Source organism: Ovis aries, chromosome 4, assembly GCF_016772045.2.
Source record: "Ovis aries strain OAR_USU_Benz2616 breed Rambouillet chromosome 4, ARS-UI_Ramb_v3.0, whole genome shotgun sequence".
In the NCBI taxonomy this organism is placed as follows: Eukaryota; Metazoa; Chordata; class Mammalia; order Artiodactyla; family Bovidae; genus Ovis; species Ovis aries.
Window position 1 is genome coordinate 51559360 of NC_056057.1, and position 11656 is coordinate 51571015.

The 11656-nt window shown below is 40.0% G+C and overlaps 1 protein-coding gene across 8 annotated transcripts in view; it reads left to right on the plus strand.

The window, feature by feature from the left end:
• Positions 1 to 11656, plus strand: part of STARD3NL (STARD3 N-terminal like) — a 77094-nt gene that overhangs the window by 50779 nt on the left and 14659 nt on the right. For 2 of the 8 annotated variants that reach the window (XM_004007868.5, XM_042248564.2), the window contains 2 exons: positions 4129 to 4202; positions 5381 to 8958. In XM_004007868.5, the coding sequence (XP_004007917.1) occupies positions 4129 to 4187 (59 nt within the window). In that variant the 3' untranslated portion in view covers positions 4188 to 4202; positions 5381 to 8958. Of the gene's footprint in view, positions 1 to 4128; positions 4203 to 5380; positions 8959 to 11656 lie in introns of those variants that run through there. The other 6 variants (XM_042248561.2, XM_042248565.2, XM_042248562.2 and 3 more) reach the window with 3 other exon arrangements.

Here is an 11656-nt window from a genome sequence, read left to right on the forward strand (position 1 = left end):
GCTCTGCAACAAACAGTAAAGCCGGCAGGTAGCAACAAAGACCCAGCCCAGCTAAAAAATAAAATAAATAAGTAAATCTTAAAAAAAAACAACAACAAAATTTTAGAGTCAGATGAAATAAAGATATGATTGAGCAGAAAAGCTATTTCTCAGTCAACAGACGCTAGGATGAGTATTAAACTTTTCATTACCTCATTATAAGGATGATTTCCTTGAGATTTTTGTATGTCAGAGGACTCATTTTTTTTTTTTGAAGTTTACATTATAGTTCATGATTTTGTGTACCTTTTTCCTGAGACTAATAGAATTTCTCAGCACCTATGTGTACTTTTTTTTAAAAATCAGAAGTTCAGAACAGCAGGATAGTAATGTGAGGAATACCTCCTCAGGCATTTTCCATCAAGCAAGCCATGGGCTTCCTCCTTTGACTTTTACCACCCCCTAGTGGCAGTTGAAAGCATTACCAACGTCATAGAATTACGAAGCTAAACAAGCAACACTGTAAGCATTCCACTGGGTGGCTGCATTGTTTAAGACAAAGACCAGATAGTGGGCAGAGGAGTGTTCAAGGTGACTTACTTTACTGTATATTTTCATTGTCTGTGTTCAATTTAGGAAAGAATTAAGATTAAAAACTATTCTTGGAATTAATGTGCCCAGAAAAGATTTTACTCTAAAACTTTCTTGTTAGGTCAGTGGACAAATATTAAATGGTTTTCAGCAGCAAAAGTTATAAGCTTTTTATCCTAATACCCTGCTGATTGGCCCCTAGTCGTTAAGAGGACAGCTGGGGCCTGCCTTGCCTGTTGTCTGTCTTTCTCTAGTACCAAGTTGAGTACCTGGTACATAGTAAACTTAGAACTTTTGAAGGAATGAATAAAGAGAGGAAGAAAGAAATTGGAAACACCAGAAATTTAAATGTTAGCATTTTTGCTTGTAAAGGAATGGCTTGAATTTTAGAGTCACAGAGCCTTGGAAAATGAGCGCATTTTAGTGGATGTATTTTAAAGGATATAAGGTGGTTTGTTTGCAGATTTCCTTGCTGCTTTAGCCGTATCCTGTTTGCCTGTGTGTTAAGTTGAAAGAATGAGGAAGCCCACTTCTCTCTCAGATGGTTGGGTTGAAGTTCTTATGTGCTCAGATAATTTAAATGAACCAGTTGTGATGTTGGATAAAAGGTAATTTATCACATCCTGAATCACTGAACGGTTGACTTAAAGAATAACTCAGTTGCATCCTGTCATCTGTGCTAAACAAGTCTAGATGGAGGCACTGAAAATTTAATTTGATACCATCCACGCTGGTGTGGGCTGCCTGTGAAATTATGTCCCCTGTGGTGTGGCTGCAGATGTGTCTTCTCAGTTGTTGTTAATTCTTTCATTTTTAAGCCTGAGTTCTTAGGAGTTATCCTTGTGTCCATAGAGTGTAGTGCTAACCAGTGATTGGACAGGTTTTGTGATCTCTCACCTTGGTTAAGACTTGTATCCTCGGCCAGATGGCCATTTGTATGTATTGGATAGCGCATTTGAATTTCAGGTCTTTTCGAGTCTTCTTCCGCTTGTGCTTTTTGCTGAATATTTTTGCATCTCTTCTACACATGTTTACAGCCTCAAAGTCGCCTGGTCTAGCATGGATTCTCTTGGGTTTCCGTTGAGTTTGCACACAGCTTCAGGCAAGCATATGCTCGCTGCAGCCTTGACCATCACCTCAAACCAGCAGAGACCCTGGGCTTTATGTTCACACACCAGTTGCACCATTGCATTACTCCTCACCTCAAATGAAAGGAGCTCCTTCAACTGTGTAAATCTGCTGCCAGTCCTCACAGCCTGCCATACTCGGAAGAACCTTCTTCATACCATGAAGCTGAGTGATGGGAGGTGGAGGAACAATATTGTTCTCTCACTTCTGCAGTTTTTCAAGCACTTCTCACAAAGTTTCAAGCTTTAGGTTGCCTCCCTAGCACTGAATTTGCTGTTTGGTTCATTAGTTTCTATAGTCACTTTTCGGAAAAGACTGGTTGAACTTGTTCTTTGACAATAGCCAGAACACCATGGTAGCTTTCACTTTGGGATTAGGGCAAGCATATGTATTATTGTGTTTTAAAAATTTGACTTTATTTAGGACTTCCCAGTAGTTCAAAAGCATGTCAGTTTTTTGTGGCTTGAATGCCGTTACCCTCACAGGTGGAAAGTGAGCCTGATAACAGGAAGGCTCCATGTGACCACCTTCCTTAGACTCCTTGCAAGTGAGATGGCAGTTAAACTACCCTGGAGTCTCTAAGATTTCCGGCAGTGTAATAAGCTGGGAAGTGAAGCCTTCCTGCCGCTGTATCTTTATGTATTTGCTTTACCACAAACCTAATCTGAACGACATGACATTTGTGAGGTTTAGGTGTGGGACACAGACTTTTCTTAAGCTTCTTTGGGGGTTCATTCTTCTGTGCCAGATTTGTTCTTGGCCATAATCCAGGCAGACGTTCTCCCAAAAGTGCCCCTTTTAAAAAAGAAATAAAATTATTGGAATATAGTTGATTTACAGTGTGGTGTTAGTTTCAGTTGTATAGCAAAATGCATCAATTATACACATATGTAATATCTACTCTTTTAAAGATTGTTTTCCTTTATAGGTCATTATAGAGTATTGAGTAGAGTTCTGTGTGCTATACAATAGGTCCTTATAAGTTATCTATTTTGTATATAGTATTGCGTCTGTGTCAGTCCCACTCTCCCCATTTATCCTGCCCCCCAATTTCCCTCCTGGTGAAAGTGTCCTTTTTGAACTGTATTATGCGATAAGAGTAAAGTGGCAGTGAAGCAGGCTGCTCTTGTAGGTGAGTAGGTAACATCCTAACCTGTCCCCTTGGTCTCCTCACCACCGTCTTTAGTTCCCTTCCCTAAGTATGAGAGGAATGTGTAATTGCTATAAAAATGTGAAAAGAACAAAAGTAGAAGATAACTGTCCTTCAAACTATTGAGCAACATTAGTGTTGACAGTTTGTTTCTTTCTACTTTTGTGTTTGTAATTTACATAATGTGTGTTGGCTATACTGTCTATATTATTTATACCCTTTTAAAAAAGTTGTAAAGTCACTTTAAGTTTACTGTAGAAATTTTGGAATATCCAAAATGTACATAAGTCACCTGGTCTTATATAAAGGGATGGTCTTTTTTTTTCCTAGTCTTACTGATTCATGCTAGTATATAAAGTTATAAGTTTTTATCAAATATGATCTTATACTATATTTGTTGTTATATATTTGCTTTTACTTTTATTGCATATATATTTCCTGTATTATGTACTATAGAATTATATTTCCATGAAATATAATAATATAATAATTTTCTATACTCAGACATTAGATTTTTCTTCTTATTTTTAGAGGGAAAATCTCATAATGGAAAAAAGTGTTATTTCCTCAAGAATATATCCTAAGGATATCATCCCAGAAAAATGACTGGGTCAAATTCAAGAATAGTAGAAGGTAGAGGCTCGCCTGGTGATCCAGCAGTAAAGACTCCATGCTTCCAATGTAGAGGGCATGGATTCGGTCCCTGGTCAGGGAACTAAGATCCCACATCCTGCATGTTGTGGCCAAAAAATGAATAAAAATAAGAATTGAAAAATAAAGTATGTTCTTAAAAGAACAGAATAATAGAAGGCTCAGAATGGTTGTAACTATGGTTGCTGAAACAGCACACAGTGGTGACTATCAGCTTCCCCCATGCTTTAGACTCCCTCTCTCACTCACTGAATACAGCCATTTTTCAAATACGTATGTTAAATTATTTATACCAAAGAGATTTTTCACTTGAAAACCAGGTAAGCTTTTCAGCAAAGAAGCAGACGAGGAGGATCAGTGGATAATAGTTCTTGGTCTATATGAATATTTTTAGAAGAACATACATGAAATCCATTGGACAGATTAGTGTGAATGATATTTAAAGGTTTTCCTTCTATAAGATATAATGTACAACTATTTTACAGTTTCATTAACTTAAATCTCTTGTGGATTAAACACATGTAGCCCTCATTTAAAATTTTATGCACGTATATTATAATGTTAAAGAAATCATTTGTTACTGTAATTGAATGTGGTACTTTTTCTCCTTCCCCTTCTCTACCATCTAGGATCTGAAAATGAAGCTGAAGAAAAGCAGGACAGTGAAAAACCACTTTTAGAACTATGAGTAAGACTTGTTAAAGTAAGTCTTTGAAAATGAAACTGTAATAGTGATGTAGTTAAATATGGAGCCTTCCTTCAAGTAGATTCAAAGTTAAATTCAGAAAATATGAGAGTAATTATAGTTATATTTCTCCTAATTATGTGAATTTGTCAGGCACATTTCATTATGTAAAATCTCTTAACATTTTTTAGGTATAAATTGGTGGAGGATGAAAACTACGTCAGAGTCCCACATTTCTGAATAAGGGTTACTTAGTTCATTTTTGTTTATTGGAGCCAGAATGTTTCCATGTCAGGCATGATTTAATGACAAACCCTAACTTCTGAGGGCAGCGAGGGCAGCAGTCGCGGGAGGTGGTACTGTCCTTGTCTCCACTGGCAGGGAAGACTGAGGGGGAGTGACTGGTCCAGGGTCCCACAGCTGGCAGGGGCAGAGCCAGGACTCAGGCGCCCTGTCTGTACCAGCATCCACTCTGGTCCTCACAGGCGGGTCGTCTCTGGAGTGTGTTGGAGCTTCTGAGATGACAGGTGTGGTCCAGTCACGGCAGTCAGGCTCCCTGTGCCTCCAGGTCAGGGCACAGTGTTCAGTCCCTTCAAATCATCAAAGGAAACATTTCAACCTCACAGATATGAGCAAACAAACAGTCAATTGCAAAAGCCGTAACTCTGCTTAATTATTTAACCACAGAAGGGAAAGAGTAGATCTTAAAACTTCATCGGATAAGAAAAAATAATCTGTAACTATGTATAGTGAAGGATGTTAACTTATGTAGACTTATTGTGGTGACCATTTCAAAATATATACAAATATAGAGTCATTATGTGATATAGCTTAAACTAATAAAGTGTTATTTATCAATTATATCTCAATGAAAAATAATGAAATAAAATTTTAAAGCAGGAAAAAGTAGTGCACTGATTCATAGAAGGTGGGCAGTTGGCACAGAGTCAGATAGGCCAGCAGAGGCAGCTGGAGTCCTGGTATTGGAGGCCCTGCATCAGTGGTATCCACCGTGCTTCGGGCCCTTTTCCTACAACAGTGTTCAGACATAAGGCAAAATCGTGGGCGTGTGAATAGTAGATGCTTTTCTAAAAGGCTTTAAGTTCTTGTGTTGCCCCACCCATGGTTTTGCAAGTGTAGCCTTTTGCCTTTTTACATTGCATCTCAAACATTGTTGTGTTTTCTCTTCTTCTAAGTGTGAAAAACCTTCACTGAAAGTCACCAGAAAGAAAAAGAAACTGGAGATGGGGTCTCCCTATTGAAGGTTGAAATGGTGACATCCACTGCTGACATTATTGAGCGGCTAATAAAGAATTTATTTATTGTAATACCTCACAGACATGGTACCACACCCATACCCATTTCTGTCACCTGCCTGTGGCTGGAAAGATAATGTCATGGTCCACCCTATATTCAGTGAGACTGGATCTGACCTGTCAATGAATAGTTGCAGAAAGTCTTGTGCTGTGTTCCTAATCAAAGAGACTTCTTAATATATTGGAATAACACTTTTTTAGTATGCAAAATATCTTTTTATTTTGATTTGCAGAATGGAATTTTTTTCTCATGTTTTGAATTTCTTTTGTATTTTTTTTTAACTCCCTACATTTCCCTTATGTTTTTTAACTCATGCACATGCGCTATTTGTACAATTTTAGAAGGTAATAAACTCCAACATATCAAAATGGTTAGTTTTATTTTTCCTGTTTGCATTATGTATTTGGCCTAAAGTGTTAAAATTACAAAAGGGGAACCTGAGGGATTGTGAATACATATAGAAGGTCACCAGAGATAGACTCTTTCTCTTAGAAGTATGATCTAAAATAGTCTGAATACCCTTCTTTAAACCCTTTCTATGAAATTATTTCCCCTTGTGTTTCGTTAGCTGGAATCAAAATGAACTCAATTCTGTTGTGAGCGGTTTTTGTTAAAAAGAAATATTCAACTCAGTGCTTCATGGGAAGCAGCATGTCTGTCAGTTCCCTGTCATTATTCATTATGTCATTTAAGAACAGAAGTGCAGCTGGAGCTCCCTGGGAGCCTGGGGCCTCACCAGAAGGAGCACCTTATGTGGAGAAAGGCGGAGCTCCAGGGTCAGGCTGTGGACTAAAACCTCCAGACTTCAATGGTGTCATCACAGTGAGAACGCCCTGTCCCAGGAGTGGACTCGCGTCTATACCACGACCACACAGGGCCTGAGCCAGACATCGGTGTGTGACTTTAACCTAGGAAGGAGCTCTCCCCTACACTCAGGCTGGACTGGTAGGACGTGGCCAGTCCTCCTGGGAGGGCAGGGACCCCAGATGTTGGCTCTCAGAGAAAAGACAAGAGGAAGGAAGGATGTGACTTGATTGTGCTGCAAGTTCAGACTGTGACAGTTGAAGCCTTGACCTCAGCCATAGAGCCCTGCTTCTCTCTGGGGCTGGATGGACGGAGTGCAGGGCCTGGACCCCTGCTCTGGACCTGCTGGTTGGGGAAGGGGGGCACCTGCTCTTCATGCTCATGTTGCTGAGAAGCCCTCTGCTATTCACCTTTCACACTGTCATCTGATTTACCATCTGGAAAGCCTTGCTCAGATTGAGTCTGAAGTCATTTTGTCCCTTTAGGGGGCTTGGGTGACTAGTATATATGATACTCAATTGCACAGCTAGGTGACCCCAGGGCCTTCTGTATCTTGTTTCTCAAGAGGGAGAAAGCACATCCCTGTTGCACACATCTGCAGTCTTTCTATGTCATTGGGTTTGGGGATCGGGTCTCATGTTACCTGGTCTACACTGAGAAAACAAAACCAAGACATAGCAGCCTCACAGATCATGGAAGAGCACAGGTGGTTGGGGGAAGGAGTCCTGTGTTCCAAGGAGTCCTGTCTGCCCTTTCCTTCAGGGTCTTGAGGTGCAGCATTTGGACATCTGAGCATAAGGTTCCCAACTCACAGAGGAGCTCATTGGATGAACTCTGTCTATAAAAGTGGGGAACCTGAACCCCCAGCCCAGAGTATGTGTGATAACAACTGCAAGACTGTGCAGAAGGACCTTTTATTCCATTAGCTATGACCCTTTGAAAGTGAGCAAAGTTGGTTGTGGTTTAACTGTTCTCAATTTTTTGTGACACCCCAGCTACACTTTGCAGAGATCCAGCCAGTCAAGGCCAGTTTAACTTTGAGCTTTTTCCACGAATCAACCACACTTGACAGAGCAGGTGAACAAAATTGAAACCTGACAGGGTGAAACCCCACCAACCACACCAGCACCCTTCTGCTGCCACTCAGGCGGTCTCCCCACCCCCACTGCCCTCCCTTCTCTGCACCTCCCAGGCCAGGGCTGCCCAGGGTGAGAGAGGCAGGAAGTTGCTGAGAAGTTGGAAATTACCTAGTGTTGCCCTCGCCCCGGCAGGGAAATCAGCTGCACAAAACTTTCGGTGATTTGCTGTTTTTCCATCTTGCCTTCTATGCTCTCCCAATGCAGAAATAGTTTCAGATTGCTAAGAGGAGGGCCAGATATTTGGGCTAAAGATGCCTGATCACATTCTTCAGAACCAAGAAGACTAAATTAGATTTCTTCTTTCTTGTATCTGGTTGCTCTTCTTTTGTTTCCAGATCTGAACTGCTATTTGGTTTTCAAAAGAACTGGTTTCACGTAAGCTGAAGCAAATTGTAAGCAAACAAACAAAAAAACACCTTCTCAATTTTAAAGGAGACAATGTTTTTTCTGATACACAAAAAGGATTTCGAATCACTTATTTTTTTCACCCACGCACCATGCAGTGAACTTTTTGTTTTGTCTGTACCTATAAAAATAGACACTTGTATAAATGAGCACTGTTATAATATGTGTTACTATTATTACTCCGTAGAAAAAGTGATCAAAGGACATGAATAAATACTGCAGAGGAAAGGAAATCTGAATTGACTTTAAATATATGAAGAGATGCTTACCCTCACTCACAAAAAGAGAAAAGCAAATTAAAACCGCAATGAGATAAATGAGATACTATTTTTCACCTGACAAATCAGCAAAATCCTGTCCTATGACATCACTCTTCTGGCATTAACCTACACTGTGGTATAGGTGCAGGTTGGTGCTATGTCCATCACAGGCAATCCTAAAGGAAATCAACCCTGAATATTCATTGGAAGAACTGATGTTGATGCTGAAACTCCAATACTTTGGCCACCTGATGCAAAGAACTGACCCAGTGGAAAAAACTCTGATGCTGGGGAAGATTAAGGGCAAGAGGTGAAGGGGGCGACAGAGGATGAGATGGTTGGATGGCATCACTGACTCAATGGACATGAGTTTGAGCAAGCTCAGGGATATAGTGATGGGCAGAGAAGCCTGGGGTGCTGCAGTTCATGGGGTCGCAAAGAGTTGGACACAACTGAGCAACCATCATGGGCAAGTTGGCCATTGCTGTCAAAATGACCCAATACACATAGTCAGAGTAACACAAAACACTTACAATTTCAACATTTTTTGTAATAGCGAAAGAGTGGGAAAAAGCCAATAATATATCATGGGGGAATTTTGTAAAGTATTGTGTATTCACCAGTGAAATATCACACAGCTTTCTATGTATCCCTAGAGACTGATGAAAGAACCCTATGCTGTGTAAGCGCAAAGAAGTGCAGAATAATGTAAATTGTTTACTACCTTTGTGTATGAAGCAGGAAATTAGAGTATGTATTCATGCATATACATTTGTGTTTTATTTATTTACTATTTGTATGTTCATTTGAATTTGCTAAATAAATAAAAGCTAGAATGATGCAGAGGAAGTGGAAGTGTAACCTGTAAGAGGTAGGGAGGTACATAACAGTGGCTGAAGCAAGATATCTTAATGCAGTTTTTAGTGTTTGTTGATTTTGATTCATGTGATGCTATAATCTAATGGTTTAACTGGGGTTTCCCAGGCAGAATAGTTTTCAAGTACACTTCTTAATTTTCCTTTTCATTAAATAACTTACATTTTGGGGGAAGATACATAGTAGTCTATCATATGACATCCTTTATTTTTTAGTTTCTAATTGGGTGTTTGGATTACTTTGGATTTCTGTAAATGGTGCTATAGTGAACCAACATCTTGGCACCTAGATCTTAGTACTTATATTTTATTTCCTTAGGAAATTGATGTGTCAGTGGTCAGAACATGTTCCAGGGAAGCAAGTTCTATACTATAATGAGCCCTGTGATGGTTCCTTGCTGCCTGAGATCTGAGCTGGCAACGTTGGAACTGTTTTGACCACTTGCTGCCTCAACCAGTTGCACATTCAAATTACTGAAAGAAAATTTTTTAAAGTCTGATGCCTGGCCTATGATGAAGTCTGGATCTCAGTGAATCTTCCTTCTCTGCCTTCCTTTTCTCTGTCCTTCCTTCCTTCCATTTATTTTGAGTTAGAATTCACATACCATAGGTTCCCCAAAAGATACCAGCTATTATAATGGATAAAGCAGCAGGACTTAGGTCAGGCAGACACGGCCCATGTGGACTCTGGCACAGCTCCATGTTAACTTGGAGTACATTTCTTAGCTTCTCTGGAACCTGGTGTTCTCATCAGTGAAATGAGTCATACCTGATCTGTATTTTAGTGAAAACATCAGACATGAAGCAAGCAAACTGCCCAGCAGAACTGATGCTCACTAAGTGGTCGGTACTTCCTGTAATTCAAAGAAAAGGAAAGAAAGCAAACATACAGGAAGTAGCCTAAGAGCGCACTACAGGGACCATGCGTTTACCCAGATTCATTCTCATGACTAATAGAAACACTGAATTTCTAGCTTGTCAGCCGAGTTTTACCAGCTTGGTGCAGTATCTCTAGTTATCTCTTTACTCAATTTCTAATTGACTATTATATAAGACTTTGTGGGAAATCCTGTATTACTTAATCGTGACCCACTTGATTGACAACGAGCTTTCAAAAAATGAAGTCTATGAGGGAAAGCATTCCAAAATAGTAGAGACAATTCATAGTGGGAAAGACTTTGAGAATTGTTACCTTGGAGTTTCCCTTTTTCATTCTTGAGAAGTGTATGAAGTGCTCCAATTCTGTAAAGACTATTGAGACGTGAGGGTTTTCATGTGGAACTGTACTCATTCTTGCCTCACTTTTCCATTGCACACCTGCAGATGCAGACTGCTCTTGAGATATTTATTTTATCCAACCAAGTGTCATGGACTTTAGTCACAGAGGTCCTATTACCAGATGGAAAGTCAGTGTATAAAAGCCTTTCCAGCATGAAGAATTTGGGGATGGGTTGACTTATGACCCTCTAATTGCACACCCAGCCTAGGTGTAAGGAGAGAAAACAGATAAAAGGCAATTCTCTTCACCTGCTCTTAGCCTAATGAGGATAGAAATTTTCCTTTTTTTTTTTTTTGATAAGTGGATTTATTATCTTTCTAGTTTTTATTGGAATATAGTTGCTTTGCAATGTTGTGTTAGTTTCTGTCGTACAGCGAAGTGAGTAAGCTTTATGTATACATATATCCCTTCTTTTTGAATTTCCTTCCCATTTAGGTCACCACAGAGCATTGAGTAGAGTCCCCAGAGCCATATAGTAAGTTTCCATTAGTCATCTATCTTATACATAGTATCAATAGTACATGTCTGTCAATTGCAGTCTCCTGATTCATCCCACCTTCCTTTCCTCCTTGGTATCCATATGTTTGTTCTCTACTTCTGTGTCTCTGTTTCTGTCCTGCAAATATGAACCTCCAATTGAAAGTAAAAGTAAACATCTATTTTAGCAGCAACTAATGTAGAAGTTAGGAGCAGAGTTCTGGTAACCAGGCTGCTTGGGTTCAAATCCTAGGTCTCTTTCTTATTAGCTGTTAAACTCTGGTGTGTGTGTGTGTGCATGTGTGTGTGTGTGTGCATGCGCGCTAAGTCACTTCAGTCATGTCTGACTCTTTGTTTCCTTATTAGCTGTTTAACTCTGGTGTGTGTGTGTGTGTGTGTGTGTATGCGCGCTAAGTCACTTCAGTCATGTCTGACTCTTCGCAACTCCCGTTGCAAAGACTGTAGCCCGTCAGGCTCCTCTGTTCAGGGCTCCTCTGTCCAGGGGATTCTCCAGACTCTGTTCTATAGATGAAGAAGCTGAGGCAGAGAGGAGACAAGGAGGGTCTAACTCTGGGAACCCTCCTTATCTCCTCTCTGCCTCAGTTTCCTCATCTATAGAACAGAGATCATTGCATATGTCTTGTGAGAGTTCAATAAGTTAACAGATGCTAAGACTAGAGCCAGAAAGCCTTTGCTGTTATTACTTCATTGGGTTATTAATCACTGAATTTGTAACTTGCCATAGAAATCTGAAATGACTTAATTTGAACACCTGATTCTAAATATAGGTAAACTTAGACAACGTGATGTGGTCAAGGAGACACGATACAGCTGGTTAGAACAGACCAGGAAGTGAAGGTTCTAACTCTTGAGGAGTGTGGTGGACCTTTGGTCGAGTGTTCCTCCCCCTATACCA